At 43.6% G+C, this 21141-nt stretch overlaps 1 protein-coding gene across 3 annotated transcripts in view; it reads right to left on the reverse strand.

The window, feature by feature from the left end:
• LOC124038517 (eukaryotic elongation factor 2 kinase-like) overlaps nucleotides 1–20088 on the reverse strand; it is a 20781-nt gene extending 693 nt beyond the window's left edge. Inside the window, exons 1-17 of one of the 3 annotated variants that reach the window (XM_046354504.1) lie at nucleotides 19107–20088; nucleotides 18359–18642; nucleotides 17733–17801; nucleotides 16105–16205; nucleotides 10081–10141; nucleotides 9865–9902; nucleotides 9048–9219; nucleotides 3783–3932; nucleotides 3400–3532; nucleotides 3149–3276; nucleotides 2678–2894; nucleotides 2281–2351; nucleotides 2076–2180; nucleotides 846–980; nucleotides 577–765; nucleotides 344–468; nucleotides 1–146 (exon numbers count right to left, since the gene is read on the reverse strand). The exon at nucleotides 1–146 is cut by the window's left edge and continues 33 nt beyond it. In XM_046354504.1, coding sequence (XP_046210460.1) covers nucleotides 1–146; nucleotides 344–468; nucleotides 577–765; nucleotides 846–980; nucleotides 2076–2180; nucleotides 2281–2351; nucleotides 2678–2894; nucleotides 3149–3276; nucleotides 3400–3532; nucleotides 3783–3932; nucleotides 9048–9219; nucleotides 9865–9902; nucleotides 10081–10141; nucleotides 16105–16205; nucleotides 17733–17801; nucleotides 18359–18607 — 2089 coding nt within the window. In that variant the 5' untranslated portion in view covers nucleotides 18608–18642; nucleotides 19107–20088. Of the gene's footprint in view, nucleotides 147–343; nucleotides 469–576; nucleotides 766–845; nucleotides 981–2075; nucleotides 2181–2280; nucleotides 2352–2677; nucleotides 2895–3148; nucleotides 3277–3399; nucleotides 3533–3782; nucleotides 3933–9047; nucleotides 9220–9864; nucleotides 9903–10080; nucleotides 10142–16104; nucleotides 16206–16868; nucleotides 16958–17732; nucleotides 17802–18358; nucleotides 18643–19106 lie in introns of those variants that run through there. The other 2 variants (XM_046354505.1, XM_046354506.1) reach the window with 2 other exon arrangements.
• Nucleotides 20089–21141: the final 1053 nt, after the last annotated feature.

Genomic DNA, 21141 nt, shown 5'->3' on the forward strand with positions numbered 1-21141 from the left:
CCCCCTCCTGGTACATCTCAGCCTCTCTGGCCAGCAGCAGGTAGAGAGGCTCGTCCTGCATGCCGTCAAACTCGCCCCCCTCGTCGTAGTCCGTCATGTTCAGGGCACAGTTGTACCAGCTCACCGCTTCCTTCCAGTCCTGGGATCTGAGAATCACAGAGGTTTGTTATGAAGAAGCACTTTTCATTTAACATCCATTTCACATTCCTGATAAAGTCTGTGTCTTGGGGACTGCTCTCTATTAGTTGTATTTGTGTAATCTGTATTGTTCTGAGTTGATGGCTTCTCATCATAGATGGTCCCATCATTAGTTGATATCTGATATGTTCCCCCAGTCTCTGACCTGTCTGGTGAGAGAATGATGCCGGTGTCGAAGGCCCTGGCCACCAGGATCATACAGGGTCTGTCTCCTGCCTCAGCAGCCTGCAGCAGGAACTTGAAACCCTTCATACGGCTCCCTGAGTTGTCCTGATCACAAGAAAACAACATACAGCATGGAATTACAACATAGAGAAGGAGTCAAAAGACACATTGTGAATTAGAGAGAGAGGTAGAGAGATAGAGAGAAAGAGATACCTCTAGCTCAATCTCTGACAGTATATGGTGTGGCAGCTGTAGGTAACACTGTCCCAGGGCAATGATAGCCTCTAGTTCCCCACACATGGCTGCCGTCTCCAGGTGGTACATGGCTGAGTCCTGGTCCCACTGCTCCTCCTTTTCACAGAACCGACCACCCTCGTGGTAATTCGCCATCGCTAGGTGGACCTGGGGAAGAGGCAAAAGGAGATTTATTGTGTGTTTTTAGTGTGTGTACGTGCATGTGTGTGTGTGTTCCAGCCACTCACTTTCCCCAGGATGGACTTCCCAATCTTCCTCTCCAGGATCATGGAGTCGAGTCTCTCCACCTCCACAGCAACACAGGATGGCCGGTGGACGTGAGAACGAGAAGTGTGGTAGACACTCCATTTCTCATCTGTCAGCTAGACAGACAGAGAGCATAGAAAAGGTCAATGAAGCACTGTATATGTATGCATGTTCATAGTACTCAAGCCTCAACTTGTACATATCTGATTTAACATTAATGCTAATCATACCATAGAGGTATGCAGTGTGAGATGGAACAGGCAGTTACAGACCTATTGATTGGTTAGGTGATTTGATCAGGGAGGAGGCAGGTGAACATGTTGACATGGAGAGGCCAAACAAGGACACACATAGAATAAGACCAAAACACAGGGCGGCTGCTGAGTTTGAATTCCTTTTCTTGGGTGCAATAAAACCTTTGCCCCTACTAAGCATACATCCTTAGAAAACAAGCATGTGTCAAATCATCAACTGACACAGTGCAACGTCAGTGCTCCACCCTGCAAAGGCCTGGGTTAGTCCCCTTCATGCAGAGGACAGGGCTGTTGGCTGTTGGAGACGTTTACAGCAAGATAATTTATGTTTGGGTTAAGGGAGGATCTGCTAGGAACCTTTCTCTAGCAAGGAGACAGACACAGCAGCAAAAACCCAGTTAGCTGTCAGTTATCCCATGGAATGGAGCCATAGATTAGACAGCAGGAACACTACACTAGTGAGCAAAGGATAGGGGGCGACAAAGATGAGCAAGGGGTTATTTGATTATAGCGAAGGTGGCTTTGATAATGGTCATTTATTTTGTTTACCCATCCGACTCAGACTGCTATAGAGGTGGGGCGGGCCTACATGGTGACATAAACGGAGCTAAAGAGAAGATCAGATTCACACTCACATGGCTATACAGAGTAATAGGTTAACAGCTTTTGATGTTGGGGCGTCAGAGAATCCATGTCATGGTGGTCCAGTGTGACTCAGTTGGTAGAGCATGGCACTTCCAATACCAGGGTTATTGGTTCGATTCCCACGGGGGACCAGTATGAAAAAGTATGCACTCACTACGGTAAGTCGCTCTGGATAAGAGCATCTGCTCAATTACTCAAATGTAAATGGTGAGCAAACATGAACAATAACTTTGGTGTCAGCTAGAAATAATACAAGACTAAAGAGGAAGTGGTTGACTGTTTCCATAAAGTATTTATGACTGACAAGCTCACCAAGACTGAGTGTTGGTGTAGAGAAGAGTAATGTCCCCCGTCGTTGGGGTCCCCTTCACTCCTCCTCTCACTTGGACACCCACTGTCTCCTCCATTCTCTGAGTCCTACAGAAAACAAGCACAGGCCTCAGTTTATGTCAACCACAACTAATGTCATTCTTGTGATCAGGATAGTAAGAGCCATTTCCACAAAGCCTTCACTGACCTTGTGTTCTGGGCTGTGGCTGCGGTTGTTGCGTTTCTCCCGTTCATCCATCTCATTTACAAAAGACCAATCTGAGGGTGGGAAACCAGATGTTAGATTAGAAGAATGGCAGATTTTTTTTTAAAGAGTTCAACTCTATCTCAAACTGAGCCCTTGTTCATTCAACCTCTAGTCTAGGGTATTAAATAACAACACTGTTTAGTTCGTTTTTAATGGGGCTTTAGGCATGCTATTTGGAACGTCATGCTAATGCTGGGCTGCAGCTGGACTGCAGCTAATAAAACAAACCCAGATGTTGGGTCACTGACATCACAGGTCCACAGATAACCTTCTAGATTAACATAAAATTAGATAAGTGTTATTTGGGTGTACTATAACCTCTAAGCCCTGTTCCTACCCAGAGGAGACTTTCCCATGGAGCCCATAGAGAAGTGCTGTCCTAGGGGGGAGCCAGGGAAGGCGAGGGGCGAGCAGGGGATGGAGTCACTTATAGTGTTGTCCCCAGTCTCTGACAGACGGGAGAGAAGTGGGGGCGCACGGCCCACTGAGATGGTACGAACACGAGCTGAACCACACTGTTCCTCACTACCCCTCAGTACCGTCTGCGCCGACCTCTGATTGGAGGGGAGGGTTGAAAATATTGTTAAATATGAGGACTAAAAGACAATTCTAAATAGCTGCATAAAAGTTGCATGACGTCTCGGGCCTGTATTCAAATAATTTCCGAGGTTGTATCCTGTCTGTGATGTGCTAATATAATTTCTGTGGTAATACGATGCCTGTGGCTACAACTAGGATGATATGTAATGCTATGTGTCATCGGTCTCACACACTTTGATTCTACTTCAATATATTTCTATGGTCTCACCAGCAGTCTGTTGGTGCAGTCCAGCTGACTTTTCTCTGCAGAGGAGAGGTCAAATGGTGTGAGGCCCATACTCTTACAGATCTTATTACACAGGTGGGAGTGGAAGAACAGCGCCATGCCCCGCACACCTGTAATACACATACAGGTATGTTGCAATCTAATTGAAAGTCTTTCGCTAGGTGGGTCACAACTGAAAATGTCAGTCTACATTTGTGTTGCTAACAGTGTGACTGCGTGAGAGAAAGCCGTACCCAGGTTTCCATTTCCAAAGCCTTTGCCCTTCTCTGTGTGGATCTGGGGGTCCGTGTAGAGGTCCCCCACCCCCTGGATGTCCACCACGATCAGCTGGTGGGCCGAACGCTCAAATGAGAAGTGACTAAATGCCTGCAGGCAGACAGAAAATCACTAGTTACCAGCAAACAACGAAAATATGGTGGTTTACAGGCATTTTGATAGGTTGGAAGTTCACACACAGAACAAAGAAAAGTTATACCATTTCAAAGCTAGCATTTACAATTGATAACAAAGATGAAGATGCATTGTTGGGTTCTGCAGCTCAGGAGTAATCCATGAAGTTGGCCAACACATTTACAGCAGTACCAGCCTGATGTTGTCGTCCTTGACGAAGAAGTACCTGTGGAGTGAGCCTGATGTTGTCATCCTTGACGAAGCCGGAGTTGGAGTTGTATTTTGTGTACTTCCCCTCGATGTAGTGTTCCAGGTGGTACAGAGGTTTACCTGGACGCTGCATCATCTCAATCACACACATCTGCATGATGTCCACCTGGGAGGGGGAGAGAGTGAGAATGGTTAGTTTCATTGTTAGAAAATCGTGGAAAATCCACAATCAATCATCTGATCCAGGGGTTCTTAAACTTTTTCAGCCTGGGACCCAAATGAGAAATTCTGTGTTTTCCTGGGACCCTCTTTTGACACCTTCAACTATACATAAATATCGGTATGTTTCATTGCCCTTATGTCTCAAACAAATGCAATGTAGACAAATAACAATGAAATATAATAATATAAATAGATATTCATGTTTATTTTACCTCATTAAAAACACTTATAGTGCATTTGTAAAGTATTCGGACACCTTGACTTTTTCCACATTGTTACGTTACAGCCTTATTCTAAAATGGATTCAATTGTTTTTCCCCCCTCATCAATCTACACACAATACCCCATAATGACAAAACACTAATAGGTTTTTAGAAATGTCAAAAATGAACAAACATTCAGAACCTTTATGCAGTACTTTGTTGGAGCACCTTTGGCAGTGATTACAGCCTTGAGTCTTCTTGGGTATGACGCTACAAGCTTGGCACACCTGTATTTGGAGAGTTTCTCCCATTCTTCTTTGCAGATCTTCTCAAGCTCTGTCAGGTTGACCAAAGCCCTTCTAACCCGCTTGGTCAGTTTGGCCGGGCAGCCAGCTCTAGGAAGAGTCTTGGTGGTTCCAAGCTTCTTCCATTTAAGAATGATGGAGGTCAATGTGTTCTTGGGGACCTTCAATGCTGCAAAAATGTTTTGCTACCCTTCTCCAGATCTGTGCCTCGACACAATCATGTCTCGGGATTTACAGACAATTCCTTTGACCTCATGGCTTGGATTTTGCTCTGACATACACTGTAGGACCTTATATGGACAGGTGTGCCTTTCCAAATCATGTCCAATCAATTTAATTTAAAGGAGAGCCACACACTCTTAGGAGTTTGTCTGTCGAAACGTTGGATATTAAGTTATTACGTTAAATTATTGCATCTGTGCTCCTAGAGCATGGGTGACAAACTCTGGCCCGTGGGGTAATTATATTTGGCCCGCGAGACAATACCAAATTACTACTAGAGCTGGCCCGCCGGTATTATACAGCGCATTCACCACTAATACTACGAATCCCATAATGCTCTGCTGTTTTCGCGCACCAATCAGGACAGGACCCAGAAACGCTCTCTCCTCTGTGACAGTAGTCATAGAAAAATAGACACTACAACTGTCAGCGAGCTAACCCTTCCCAAAAATGGCGAAAAGAAAGGCAGAAAACAGGAGCTTTCTGGACAAGTGGGAGGCAGAATATCTGTTTACATATGTAAAAGACAAACCTGTTTGTCTTGTTTGTGGAGTCAACGTGGCTGTAAGTAAGGAGTACAACATTAGACGACACTATGAAACGAAACACCATGACAAATACAAGGACCTGGACATGACTCAAAGGACCCAGAAAGTAGAGGAGATGAAAAGAAGTTTGGTTTCACAACAGAATATGTTTAAAAAAGCCACATCACAAAGCGAGGCTGCTGTAAAGGCTAGTTATATAGTGGCAGCAGAGATCGCAAAATCAGCCCGGCCCTTTAATGAGGGAGAGTTCATGAGCAGGAACACAGTAGCTGATCGCACATGTGATCTTGCCACCAATCTGTATGACCAGCTGATGGAAAAGGGAAAAGATTTTGTTGCGTTCTCCCTCGCTGTGGATGAGAGCTGCGACGCATCTGATACTGCTCAGCTGTCAGTCTTCATCCGTGGAGTGGACTCAAATCTGTGTGTTACGGAGGAGCTATTAGGATTCAAATCAATGCATGGCACAACCACAGGAAAGGAAATCTTTGAGGAGGGTTCCAAATGTGTAACTGAAATAAAGCTGCCGTGGGATAAACTCGTTGGATCAACGACAGATGGTGCGCCAGCGATGTGCGGTAAAAAGAGTGGACTGGTGGGCATGGTTCGGGAGAAGATGCGGGAAGAGAACTGTGCAGGTGAGCTAACTGTTTACCACTGCATCATACATCAGGAAGCACTGTGTGCCAAAGCCCTAAAAATGGAACATGTTATGACCACAGTAACACAGGTAGTTAACTTTATAAGAGCCAAAGGTCTAAATCACCGCCAGTTTAAATCTTTTCTGGAGGAGTGTGGTTCGGAATACGCAGACGTGCCGTATCACACAGAGGTGAGATGGCTAAGCAGAGGAAAAGTACTGAACAGATGTTTCGAGCTGCGTGAGGAAATATGTCAATTCCTGGAAACCAAAGGGAAGGATGCAGCAGAGCTCCGGGAGCAAAAGTTCCTGTGTGAGCTGGCCTTTCTCTGTGACATCTCGAGCCATCTCAATGCGCTGAACCTGCAGCTTCAGGGGCGGGGGCGCATCATCACAGACATGTACGCTGCAGTGAGGGCCTTCAAAACTAAACTGTGCCTGTGGGAGAATCAGATGCTTCAAGGAAACCCTTGCCATTTTCCCAGCTGCCAATCCATAATAGCGCAGATCTCTACCGCCGTGTTCCCATGCGCACAGTTTGCTGAAAAACTCAGTGTTCTCGCCGCTGAGTTTAGCCGGCGATTTGCCGACTTCGATGCCCAGAAATGCACGTTTGAACTGCTTAGTAATCCCTTCGCAGTTGATGTGGAAAATGCACCAACCAACATCCAAATGGAGCTGATTGAACTCCAGTGCAACGACACGCTGAAGTCAAAGTATGATGCTGTGGGCACCGCACAGTTTCCACGGTTCATCCCTGACACAATGCCTCAGCTCCGCACCCAAGCTGCTCAGATGCTCTCCATGTTCGGCAGCACTTATCTATGCGAGCAACTTTTCTCCTCGATGAAGATGACTAAAACAACTCACAGGAGACGTCTGACTGATGAACATCTTTGCTCGATACTGAGGATTTCTTCAGCTCAGAGCTTGAGCCCAGACATTGATGAACTAGCATCCAAGAAGAGATGCCAGGTATCTGGCTTGGGCACATCAGATTAGACCAGTGTGCAATAATTAACGTTTTCTTTATGCACTTTTTCTTGCTACAAGGCATGGGCTTGAATGGTTGATTGATTTATTTTCATTTTATTTGTAAAATTATTAGCCAGTGGAAAAAGTTTATTTTGGTATTTAAATCAGAAAGCTGCAAATAGAAAAGAGGCATACAATTTTTATTTAAATTTGATTTATTTAATAAATGAATGCCATTGATGTGTTTTTTCATTTGAAATTCGATTTTGCATGTCTCCACTATTAAATTATATATTGTATGGTATGTACGAAGGGCTATATAAATAAATGTGATTTGATTTGATTTGGTAATAAGCGATGCTTGTTCCATATTCAATGTTAAAGCAAAACTTGTTTGGGTCCATATTAAAAGGTTAATTTGTTCAATGTTGGCCCGTGACTTTGTTCAGGTTTTACATTTTGGCCCACTGGGTATTTGAGTTTGACACCCCTGTCCTAGAGTGTGTAGCTCTCCTTTAATTTTTCAAGATTTCTACTCCGCTAGCCAGCACCTAAACCTAAATAGGTGTGCGTTTCTTTCACCTCTGGATCAATCAATTGAATTTACCACAGGTGGACTGCAATCAAGTTGTAGAAACATCCTAAGGATGATCAATGGAAACAGGATGCACCTGAGCTCAATTTCGCATCTCATAGAAAAGAGTCTGACTACTTACGTAACTAATGTATTTCCATTTTTGTTAAATAAAATTTGCAAACATTTCTAAAAACCTGTTTTAGCTTTGTCATTATGGGGTATTGTGTATAGATTGATGAGGATTTATTTTTATCCAGGCTCCCAAGTGGCGCAGCTGTCTAAAGCACTGCATCTCACTGTAGAAACTATTGTTGAAAAAAAAAAATCTAGGTTGGAACGGTTGTTATAATACAATAAATAATTTGCATTCTGAATTGGAATACACTGATTGAGCACATCACACAGATGTAGACCAGAAAAAATGAGGTGTGTGGCTGGTTGAAGCTTTCAACAAGCATTTATATTCTGGGCTCAGTTTTTAAACCTGAGCCCAGAATATAAATGCTTGAAAATGTAAACCTGAGGTCATGCTTCCTGCTGAAGATGAACAACCCAGAACTATGTGTGGGTATGCCTCAAAAAGCATCTTGCTTCAATCAGTTTATTCCAGTTCAGAATAAAAGTTATTACTTGTATTTTAACAGCAACAGTTCCAACCTAGATTTGTTTTCAACAATCCTTTCTACAGTAAGATGTACAGTAGGCCTGATCATTTTATCTTCATATGTACTGTAACTTAGTGTTGCACTATCAGTAGCTAGCTAGCTTGCTTGCTTTGGCTAATATTAGCAATCAAACTAACGTTAATAGCTGTGTACAAGGGAATTGTTTGAAAGAGAAACTCACATCTACATTGAGAGATAATATTCCCTTATTTCTGCTGTTATAAAATTACAACAATGCCTTGCTAGTTGACTTACTCACTGTTGAAGCACTGTTTCCTGAAGCATTCTGCCCTGTTCTGCTGTGGATGTTTGGTCAGAATGTGTTGTTTTAATTTGTTCATTTTGAGAGAATCATTACTAAGCACTTCCCCGCACCAAACACATTGTGGACCCTCGTTGTTTCTCAAAGTTTGTATTAAACCAAGAGAGAAACTCATCGCTGTATTAGCATTTCATGACAATTGAGCTGCCAGAACTTGTGGCAAACGTGACGCCATTTGATGACAGAAGTCATTTGATGACATTGGTGAGTGAAGGCGAGTGAGAATGGCAAGTCATTGTCTGACAGCGTATCATCTGTTGCTGAACAACAGCGCTGCGTCGTGTGGGTCGCAGAGTGATCTTCAAGAAAACTGCAGAAAAAAGATCTGGTAAAATGCAAAGCACACGGGCATCGCTCCCCCACTCACGCAGCTGCCAAGCTGACACGGCTGCTAAGCAGATAGCGCAATGAATAGAGTCCATTTACACTTGGACAAATAAATTCCAGTAATTAATGAAATCATACTTTTACTCTAACACGTTACGACCCACCATGAACAGGTCCACGACCCACCCATACTTTAAGAAAGGCTGATCTAATCAATCAATCAATTGACCAATCAACTGGATGACTCATTGGTTAATTAAATGTTCCATCCATACCTGTTTGGGTGGCCTGTGGCGGTTGTACTCTTCTCCCCAGAGTTTGGCCTCCATCTGCAGCCTGACATCCTCAAAGTACACATCCCTGTCCACAGGCTCCATGTAGCGCTTCGTTACATAGTTACACGCACTCTTCCAGTTACTACTGTGGGAGAAGTTAGACAGCTTCTTCCTGCAGAAAGATGGAAAGGAAATATGGAAAAATGACAAAGATTAGAAGAATGGCACTGTATTAAAATGACAGGAACATTTAAATGAGTAAATCCATCTAAGGTGAAATACTCCTAAGGGTTTGAGTGGCGTATCTCTTGGGAATTGTGTATTTTTGCTGATAAACCATAAAGATGTTTTCTATGGTGAGAACCTGTGTGTGAGCTTGTTAGTGGGTGAGGGTTTATTTGTTGGACTGCCAGTGGTCTGATATAGACAGGATGGTTTGCCTCATTGCCTCCGCTACACTGTTCCCACAGAAAGAGATCACATCATAATAAGGTCACAAACTTTGAGATAGAGAACTCCACTGGGTGCCATGCTGTCATGAAAAGCTTGAGAATTGAGAATGTGAATTAGAATGTTGTAGTCATGGAATGTTTGTTTCTGTCTAGGGATCTATCTAGGGCTCTAAACTGGACTAAATGGGTCAGATAGATATTTTTGGAATGTGGATTGGGGACCTGAGCAGCTCGTACCGTCTTGTCATTTTGTTTACACTGCATGAAGAGGAAAGACGCGGCTCTGAAACTAGCAGGAAGAAACGGCCAATAAGAGACCAGGCCATATGGAGAACATTATTAAAGATAAAGTGTGTGACACTTACGTTCTGAAGCATTCCCTCATGGCACCGCGTCCAAAAGGCTGTGAGAAACCAAAAAGACAAATCAATAATTGCTGAGAAACTCAACTCACCAAGCTTTGTAAGACCTTCACATTCATGTAAACTTTGTTACTACATTCCACATACATATCCACAAGTCCAACAATGTTCTGATGAATAATAACATGGATTACTGCTGATTTAGGAGTGGAGGCATACCTGGCCAGACATCTTGATGTGCACTGTGTCTTGAGACCACTCTGCTGTGATAGCCTTGTACCTGTGGAGAGATCAAGCAAATAAACATCCATTGATCAAATATTATTATTCAGTTCTATATGGGCAAGAATTCTGGACTTGTTTTAGCAATATGGTTTATGACTAGAAAGTAGAAAATGTAACTTTGGCCACAATGCTCCATATACGGAAGGGGTCGGGGTTAGAACAAGGGGACTGAAAACAGAAACTGACAAACAGAGTACTTGAATTTGTTCTAACCAGGACCTGCTCTGCTTATCCTCAAATAGTCTAATCCATAACCTGAAAATAGTCTAATCTATGATGTCACGTCCCCCAGGATTAAAAGGGGTTGTGAGATATTCCCTTGGTTTGGTGATGTTCAATGTCAGAGCCCAGACCCAAAGACCATGTGGGAATGCATTTATCACCCATGTGAACTTGACGTTACATGTCACAATCAATTCTCACCATTGGGACCATTAATAGTTTGTAGGGTTCCTTCTCTAGACTGGATCCGATCCTAGGGGGAGAATTTCAAACACACTGTATGTACAGATTATGAATGCTTGGCTTGTCTGAGACTGGGTCAGCCATACACACCGATAAGACACATAGCAGACCCAGAGGCAAAATATTTCCACATTCTGTCCTGCCAAGCATATGTCTCTGCCTAGAATTCTGTGTACCAGGGTTATTATGCCAGTCAGGAGTCAGCCACTGCTACTGGGGGCATGGAACAAGAAGATGGCACCATGCCATTGGCTAAGAGACCAGAGAGGCTTAGGTAGAGTGAGGTTACGACTAGAGTTGTCCAGCAGCCACGAGTCATGACCGCAACCAAATTCCATATGACCGTTGAGTCACGGTAACTAGGCTTCTCCAAAACTGTGCTCTGATGGTCATTAGTAGCATACCAAACTTTCTAATGGCCTGGTACTCAGTGTCCTACTGTCCCTCTAATCCCTCTACCAAATCAAACACTTCATGAGAGCCCTAGAGTTTGAGCAGAATAGGATCACCTTTGGCACAATGACTTCAGCGATGTCATTTACGAACTAGCCTCCAACACTCTACTCAGCAAATTGGATGCAGTCTATCACTGTGTCATCAGTTTCGTCACCAAAGCCCCATATACTACCCACCACTGCGACCTGTATGCTTTCGTTGGCTGGCCCTCGCTTCATATTCGTCGCCAAACCCACTGGCTCCAGGTCATCTATAAGTCTTTGCTAGGTAAAGCTCTGCCTTTCTCAGTTCACTGGTCACCGTAGCAGCACCCACCCGTAGCACGCGCTCCAGCAGGTATATTTCACTGGTCACCCCCAAAGCCTATTCCTCCTTTGGCCACCTTTCCTTCCAGTTCTCTGCTGCCAATGACTGGAACGAATTGCAAAAATCACAGAAGCTGGAGACGTATCTCCCTCACTAACTTTAAGCATCAGCTGTCAGAGCAGCTCACAGATCACTGTATATCTACATTGCCCATCTGTAAATAGCCCATCCAACTACCCCATCCCCATATTTTTATTTATTTATGTTTTGCTCCTTTGCACCCCAGTATCTCTATTTGCACAGTCATCTTCTGCACATCTACCACTCCAGTGTTTAATTGCTAAATTGTAATTCTCTCCACTGGGATTCTCTGCCTGTAACCCTATTACATGGGCTGAGTCACTGGCTTACTGGTGCTCTTCCATGCCTTCTCTAGGAGGGGTGCGTCACTTGAGTGGGTTGAGTCACTGACACAATCTTCCTGTCTGGGTTGGCGCACCCCCCTGGTTTATGCCGTGAAGGAGATCTTTGTGGGCTATACTCAGCCTTGTCTTAGGATGATTAGTTGGTGGTTGAAGAGATCACTCTAGTGGTGTGGGGGCTGTGCTTTGGCAAAGTGGGTGGGGTTATATCCTGCCCTTTTGACTCTGTCCGGGGTATCGTCGGACGGAGGCATAGTGTCTCCCAACCCCTACTGTCTCAGCCTCCAGTATTTATGCTGCAGTCGTTTATGTTCGGGGGACTAGGGTCAGTCTGTTATATCTGGAGTATTTCTCCTGTCTTATCCGGTGTCCTGTGTGAATTTAAGTATGCTCTCTCTAATTCTTTATTCGGAGGACCTGAGCTCTAGGACCATGCCTCAGGACTACCTGGCCTGATGACTCCTTGCTGTTCCCAGTCCACCTGGCCGTGCTGCTGCTCCAGTTTCAACTCTTCTGCCTGTGGCTATGGAACTCTGACCTGTTCACCGGACGTGCTACCTGTCCCAGACCTGCTGTTTTCAACTCTCTAGAGACAGCAGGAGCGGTAGAGATCCTCTCAATAATCGGCTATGAAAAGCTAACTGACATTTAGTCTTGAGGTGCTGACCCGTTGCACCCTCAACAACTACTGTGATTATTATTATTTGATCCTGCTGGTCATCTATGAACATTTGAACATCTTGGCCATGTTCTGTTATAATCTCCACCCAGCACAGACAGAAGAGGACTGGCCACCCCTCATAGCCTGGTTCCTCTCTAGGTTTCTTCCTAGGTTCTGGCCTTTCTAGGGAGTTTTTCCTAGCCACCGTGCTTCTACATCTGCATTGCTTGCTGTTTGAAGTTTTAGGCTGGGTTTCTGTACAGCACTTTGAGATATCAGCTGATGTAAGAAGGGCTTTATAAATACATTTGATTTAATTACTTTGCCACTACGGCCTATTTATTGCCTTACCTCATTTGCGCACACGGTATATAGATTTTTTCCCCTATTGTGTTATTGACTGTACGTTTGTTTATTCCATGTGTAACTCTGTGTTGTTGTTTTTGTCGCACTGCTTTGCTTTATCTTGGCCAGGCTGCAGTTGTAAATGAGAACTTGTTCTCAACTGGCCTACCTGGTTAAATAAAGGTGAAATAAATTAAATAGGAATTGAAATAAGTGTTTTGATAGCCTCTAAAAATGAGGAGGTTCCCATCAGCTTTCTATAGGCTAGGCCTACTATATTTATTTCTCAACTTCCCTAATATTAAGCACATTTACAACAGGAGTTGCCTACCTGCTTGGCATGAAAATTAACCACAGGAAAATAGTCCCTTCATTCGCTATTCAAGTGCATACGGATGACATTATTATTATTATTATTATTATATTATATCTTTTCCCCCCTGACCCTGGTCTATTCTAAATCAAAACTATTTTCACACATACAGTGGGGCAAACAGGTATTTAGTCAGCCACCAATTGTGCAAGTTCTCCCACTTAAAAAGATGAGAGAGGCCTGTAATTTGTCATAGGTACACTTCAACTAACATAGACAAAATGAGAATAAAAATCCAGAAAATCACAATGTAGGATTTCTCATGAATTTATTTGCAAATTATGGTGTAAAATAAGTATTTGGTCAATAACAAAAGTTTCTCAATACTTTGTTATATACCCTTTGTTGGCAATGACAGAGGTCAAACGTTTTCTGTAAGTCTTCACAAGGTTTTCACACACTGTTGCTGGTATTTTGTCCCATTCCTCCATGCAGATCTCCTCTAGAGCAGTGATGTTTTGGGGCTGTTGCTGGGCAACACGGACTTTCAACTCCCTCCAAAGATTTTCTATGGGGTTGAGATCTAGAGACTGGGTAGGCCACTCCAGGACCTTTAAATGTAAATGAAATGCTTCTTACGAAGCCACTCTTTCGTTGCCCGGGCGGTGTGTTTGGGATCATTGTCATGCTGAAAGACCCAGCCACGTTTCATCTTCAATGCCCTTGATGGAAGTAGGTTTTCACTCAAAATCTCACGATACATGGCCCCATTCATTCTTTCCTTTACACGGATCAGTCGTCCTGGTCCCTTTGCAGAAAAACAGCCCCAAAGCATGATGTTTCCACCCCCATGCTTCACAGTAGGTATGGTGTTCTTTGGATGCAACTCAGCATTCTTTGTCCTCCAAACACGACGAGTTGAGTTTTTACCAAAAGGTTCTATTTTGGTTTCATCTGACCATATGACAATCTCCCAATCTTCTTCTGGATCATCCAAATGCTCTCTAGCAGACTTCAGACGGGCCTGGACATGTACTGGCTTAAGCAGGGGGACACGTCTGGCACTGCATGATTTGAGTCCCTGGCGACGTAGTGTGTTACTGATGGTAGGCCTTGTTACTTTGGTCCCAGCTCTCTGCAGGTCATTCAATAGGTCCCCCCGTGTGGTTCTGGGATTTTTGCTCGCCACTCTTGTGATCATTTTGACCCCACGGGGTGCGATCTTGCGTGGAGCCCCAGATCGAGGGAGATTATCAGTGGTCTTGTATGTCTTCCATTTCCTAATAATTGCTCCCACAGTTGATTTCTTCAAACCAAGCTGCTTACCTATTGCAGATTCAGTCATCCCAGCCTGGTGCAGGTCTACAATTTTGTTTCTGGTGTCCTTTGACAGCACTTTGGTCTTGGCCATTGTGGAGTTTGGAGTGCGACTGTGAGGTTGTGGACAGGTGTCTTTTATACTGATAAGAAGTTCAAACAGGTGCCATTAATACAGGTAATGAGTGGAGGACAGAGGAGCCTCTTAAAGAAGAAGTTACAGGTCTGTGAGAGACAGAAATCTGGTGACCAAATACTTATTTTCCACCATAATTTGCAAATAAATTTATGAAAAATCCTACATTGTGATTTTCTGGATTTCTTTTCCTCATTTTGTCTGTCATAGTTGAAGTGTACCTATGATGAAAATTCCAGGCCTCATCTTTTTAAGTGGGAGAACTTGCACAATTGGTGGCTGACTAAATACTTTTTTGCCCCACTGTATATGATTTAGAATATGTAAAGACAAGATTAAATTGAGAATAGTCTGATGGGTGAGATAATATTCTAAGGCAAGAAACAGCACATGCTTTTTTTTGCAACTAATTCATATCTTAGTCACATTCATCATGCCCATAGGCCTATATTTCTTGATAAGGTTTGTATCACAACTAATGTGGCCAAATAACTCTAAGTGTAGCCTTTGGCCTAGGACCCCTGGAACAGGGTTGGAGAGCCCATAGCCTGTAGGTCTTGGACCCCTGGAACAGGGTTGGAGAGCCCATAGCCTATAGGTCTAGGACCCCTGGAACAGGGTTGGAGAGCCCATAGCCTATAGGTCTAGGACCCCTGGAACAGGGTTGGAGAGCCCATAGCCTACAGAAAGCCTAGTGAAACATGCGTTCCTTATAAACCCAGTCACTGCGCAAACGCAGAGTTTTGGCTGGCCAGCGGACACTATTTAAAAGAGGTTCCCATCTTTCTGGAGCGACTATATTTATTGCTCAATTTTTACAATTAAACACATGATCCGCTTTACAACCGGTGTAGACTAACTGGCATATTACAAACGTAACCACTGCTAAAATTGCATAAATAACTAAATTAACCATATAGGAGGACCGGTTTCAAATTATCACCTTGTTAACCGCTCAATACAGAATAGCCACAAGTGTACAATCCCTCAGAAATAATTTGGGGAAAAATATCCTATCTATTTTATTGAGCCATGTTCAATTTTATTTTTCTAACTTTAAAATAATGTAACAGGAATGATGAGCAAATCTTGTCTGCTAAATGAACTAGTGTAGTTCACAGCCAGCCAGATCAGGGCCTAACATAAGGACGACTCAGAATATGCTATTCTGTTCTTCTGAAATAGGCTACATTTTCTTCATATCATGCTTCCGTAGACCTGGCTAAAATAAATAGTAATGTTCATGAGCTGAAATAAAAAATTCCAGAAATGTTCCAAATGTACAAAAAAGCTTATTTCTCTCAAATTCTGTGCAAAATGTGGTTACATCCCTTTTGGCTTCAGACTAAGTGTTTTGGCATGGGCAGGCAGACAGCCCAGATATCTGCCACAAGGGAAATTTGTGCACAGGCCAAGAAAAACTTGTAAGGGCCATAGGAAATGCAGTGATGTTTATATAATGTACTGTACCTACAGAAAGGGCAGGGGTGTGGGGATGATGTTTATTTGACAACTACTGACACACACAAATCTGTACCTGTATCGTATGCATGGCTCTGTCTTGATTTCCTCCAGGTGAAACTCAGCCCAGAGATCAGGCATGGCCTTGGCCTTCTCTAAGGCTCTATTCCACGCTGCCTGGAACAATGGGAAACAAGACTCATCTTTTAGATAACTATCACATTGTATCACAGCTTATGCTAAGGGAAGCTACAATAATTTAATAATATAGATTTCTAAATTAATTTTGCAACACTCGCGCATGTGTCACGAGCGGTGTAGTCAGCCTGTCAAGTCCACCAGTTCCCTCCGAACGCAAAGAGTTTGACGCAAGTCATTCATTGTCAATGGAGCAGTCCGCACCGCTGCGTTGAAGATGTCGCACTAGGCTGCAGTCCTTTCTGTGTATCACGTGTTTTCAACTCGTGTGTTGCTTTACGGTGTGGTGGTAAATTACAAATATAAGTTCATTAACATTTAGGCTAGTTAGCTAGCTATCAAACCACAAAGCAATCACTTTGCTAGATAGCTTAGCTAAGACACTGCCAGCAACCTAGCTTCCACTTTCCAGCAAATAATTTCACCTTCAACTTCAACATGCAGATTTTTTGCATGGAGGTCCCGGTAACAATCTGCGCTTTGGTCGAACACAGCAGGGAACCAAGAGACAACAAAAATTACCTCCATGCTGAAACCTTTCTACAGCCTTGCAAAGCACATGTCCGTCAAATACAGCAAATCCGAACTAGACATCTGCTAAAACAACATATGGAAAAACGAAAGAGCATTTAGTGGACTTACGGCGTGACCTACTCACTATGCCACACACACTCGGCAATTTAGATAAGATATAACGTTACTCTAAGAGATGGAAATTTGTCTTCTGCTTTTAATCCAACCCCCCACCCCAGATATACACACACACATTAGGTTTTAGAAGCCGGAGCTGAGTGCAACCACAGTGCAGCCAGCACCTAATAAGCAGTAGGTGGCAACTGACATCCATCTAGCCTAGTGTATATTTAGCCTGAACTATTTACATTGATAGACGAAGGTCATGTTTTTAACAGGCAGAAAGCCACGTCTGTTTGGTGAGAAACACACACTGGGCATTGCACATCAGTCCCTGGTCACCTGCAGTTTGAATGTCCCTTCACACGTCCCCAATGATACTATATACAGCATAGCTGTGGTTGTACCCTCAATGATATCATATATAGTACATCTGTGGTTGTAGCCTTGTGCTCAGACACTACCTCCTCACAAAACTGCATCACCAGATATAAGACACAGTCGTGGTAAGCTATGGTACAGTATAAACAGCCTGTCTGCCTGTTGCTTTTCTGATACAGTTTGCACCGCAGAAGAGCTGAAAATTACATTTAGAATAATAAACAATACCCTGTTTCACCCATTATCGTCATGTGCTTATTAGATTTGCATTAGCCTCACTGTTGATATATTCCTCAGGACTCCTACACGGGTTAGGGAAGATAAAATTACAACTAAGGAACTAATGGTTAGATAAAACAGGTCATGCAAATACAATGGACGGAAGGAATAAATTATTTTGAAGACTGAATTAATGACGGGAAGGTGAGGAAAAAGGAGGCAGTCACTGATGCAAAAGGAGGGGGGAATGAAACAACGTGGTGAGTAACGTACCCGTCCATTGTCAGATAACGCCCCAAACTCGACTGACCGTTGTTGTGGAGTTTCCTTCTCTGTTTCATTCTATGTGGAGAGGCAGAGAAATTAACTGCTTCATATTAGCAACTTAACCATATGTGAGGAGCAGAGCAAAAGATATGCGATTGGTTGACTATATTGGTGTTGAACTTTCCATGAAAAGGGAAATATTATCATGTTATTGCCAGTAGAATGTGTTTTGGAACTTGCTTCCAACATGGCAACCCATAAATTCTACATCTCAAACAGTCTGCCGAACTCTGAGGGTGGGCTATTTATTATTCCCCACTCTACAGGCTGGCCTACTGGATCAAAAGGCCAAGAGTTGCGACCCATGTTGTGAAAGGGTTGTTTACATATGACATCATCATGTGAGGTGAGAGCTGCTCTCTGGGTACTTCCTGTTCTGAGAGTAGAGACGAGAGGGAGCTGACCTGCTGTCAGCCACAGCAATGCAATCACACAAATGCACACACACACACAGATGGCATTCTCTCTAGCAGTGTGAGCAATACAGTACATGGCAACATGTTGCCAGTCAGCTGGTACTTAAAGAATCTTCTGAACCCTGGTAATATTGCACCTACACTACTGCTGCTCACCTTGTACATGAAGGAGTTTTGGGGAGAGTTGGACAGCTGATTGCTGTGGACCAGGTTCTTCAGATAGCCACAGATGTCTTTGGCCTGGCTGACAGGGTCGTCTGTGATGGGACAGATGTAGTAGTCGTCCTCACCGCTATCATTAGCTTCGCTAAGGGATGGAGCATGTTGACCTGGGGTTCTCTGTTTCCTTGGGTTATGCTGAGCACTGCCCACCTCCTCCATACTAAACATCAGGTCATCCTCCATGGTGGCTTGTAGGGGTGTGTGTGATGAGTATTGGGCTGGGGAAATTGAAACAGAAACACAAACATGTGAATATGCATGTACACACAGAGATGGCTGTATTGCCTAGTTAAATAAAGGTTCAATAAAACACAAAAAATACAAATATTGATGCAATGACAATCTAACTAACTGGGTTTAATTGTGGCCTATTCAATCATCACAAATGCAACAAACTGTCACATGTGGATGGCAGTATTTGGTTTAGTCTTACATTGCATACAGAAACACTTGTTTAGACATCCAACTAGTACAACTATTTTATAAAGTAATAACTATTACAACACGTATTACCATTGAACAAAAAACTGCAGCTGAACAGTAGTGAGAAAGGCTCAGGGCTCCCCCATCAATCACACATTTTCAATGTTTCGTAAAGAGTTGAGGGCTTATAAAAACAACATTTGCTGCAGTGCATTTACAGTACATGAGTGTAGACAAAGACAGTACTGCGGCGATTTACCTAATCTGATCAAGGGTGTATAGAGACTACTCGATGAAAATATGAGTGCCTTGATAATCCTCCAACAACTTCCTCTGTGTGGCGGGATTTGCAACGCTAGCTGTTATTCCAAGTCAGAGGGCCGCTGCTGAACTGTGGTGGATTCTGACTCTCCGAGGTGGCCAGAGGGTCCAGGGCGAGTCCCTCTTCTCTGTAGTTTTGTATGTTCCCTGGTTCACCCGTCCAGGTTGGCGGCGTACACGTATTGTTTACAGTCCCGGACAGCCGCACCCCTTTAGGCAGCGAGCCAAAAAAATAATGTACATAAGTATATGTATGTCCACTGCGAGTGGTCACAAACACTAAAATGAAATTAGTAGAGTTTGTCACATTTCCATGAAAAATACAGACGATGCCACGTGGTGAAAGTTCATATCCAACATCTAGCAAACGGTTGAAAGTCACTCTCAAGCAGCTAACGTTAGCAGTGCGACAGATGATGGTTAGTGCTAATCGGGCTCTTTGGGACGTCCCTAACCTAACCAACTACCCAATACAGAATGGGTTGCAACCACAGATGCTTCAGCGTCCGCATGCTTCCCATCCAAAACAGTTCGGAAGACTTCGTGCAAATATCATGACGACATTTTGTGAAATTTTTGTTCGTTTTGAAAATCTGTGAGGTGTTTTTCGGCAGTTCGGGCACACGGTATTTTTCCGAGAGGCAAGGCGAAATTCGGAGCCGAAGTCTACGCTCCTTTTGTCGCTGATTGGTCAAGAGTAGGGATTCTTCTGTAAAGTATTTGTTGTCGTTCAACGAGGAAGCCTCGTTTCAAGCAGATATTTTAATTTTGATGTAAAATTGCGGGACTAAGATATCCTAGGCAAAAATGTCAAAATGAATGACAGATTTCTTGAGTTATGTTTAGATTAATTCTGACTGGAGGAAGTTTATACTAACTATGGACAAAGAGTACCATTAACGCTTTTTTCTCCTTTTTTATTTTTCTTCTTCTATGATATAATGGCTGTCCGCAAACCAACTTTAAAGGTGCATGCCGCCACCTACTGTGCTGGAGTGTATAGTCAATCACAGTTTACAACATTTTTAAATCCTCAGATTTAACTCAGTACTTCTGAGAATATGAAAGAGCCCTACTAATAGACCCTCCCCCATCCCCAAAATTCCTTCCAACCTCCCCCCAACCCGTCCAACCTCAATGACCCTACACTTAAATCTTTCCCTCTCTTCAACATACTTACAACAATATAACAACATATGCTCCACCGTTTCATCGACCACACACTCCAGACACAAACCATTCACATGCTTGCCAACCAGATGTAATGACAAGTTAAATGTACAATATATAATTTAGGTGCTGCAGGTAGCCTAATGGTTAGAGCTTTGGGCTAGTAACTGAAAGGTTGCTGGATTGATCACGTTGAGGGAGAAGTTGTTGTCCTAGCACCACACAGCCAGATCTCTGACCTCCTCCCTATAGGCTGTCTCATCGTTGTTGGTGATCAGGCCTACCACAGTTGTGTCATCGGCAAACTTGATGGTGTTGGAGTCGTGTTTGGCCATGCAGTCATGAGTGAACAGGGAGTACAGAAGGAGACTGAGCACTCACTCCTGAGGGGCCCCCATGTTGAGGATCAGCGTGGCAGATGTGTTGTTACCTACACTTACCACCTGGGGGCGGCCCATCAGGAGGTCTAGGATCCAGTTGCAGAGGGAGGTGTTTAGTCCCAGGGTCCTTAGCTTAGTGAGGAGCTTTGAGGGCACTGTGGTGTTGAACGCTGATCTGTAGTCAATGAACAACATTCTCACATAGGTGTTCCTTTTGTCCTGGTGGGAAAGGGCAGTGTTGAGTGCAATAGAGATTGCATCATCTGTGGATCTGTTGGGGCGGTATGCAAATTAGGTGGGTCTAAGGTTTCTGGGATAATGGTGTTGATGTGAGCCATGACCAGCCTTTCAAAGCACTTCATGGCTACAGATGTGAGTGATACAGGTCTGTAGTAATTTAGGCAGGTTACCTTAGTGTTCTTG

Source organism: Oncorhynchus gorbuscha, linkage group LG06, assembly GCF_021184085.1.
Source record: "Oncorhynchus gorbuscha isolate QuinsamMale2020 ecotype Even-year linkage group LG06, OgorEven_v1.0, whole genome shotgun sequence".
Lineage (NCBI taxonomy): Eukaryota > Metazoa > Chordata > Actinopteri > Salmoniformes > Salmonidae > Oncorhynchus > Oncorhynchus gorbuscha.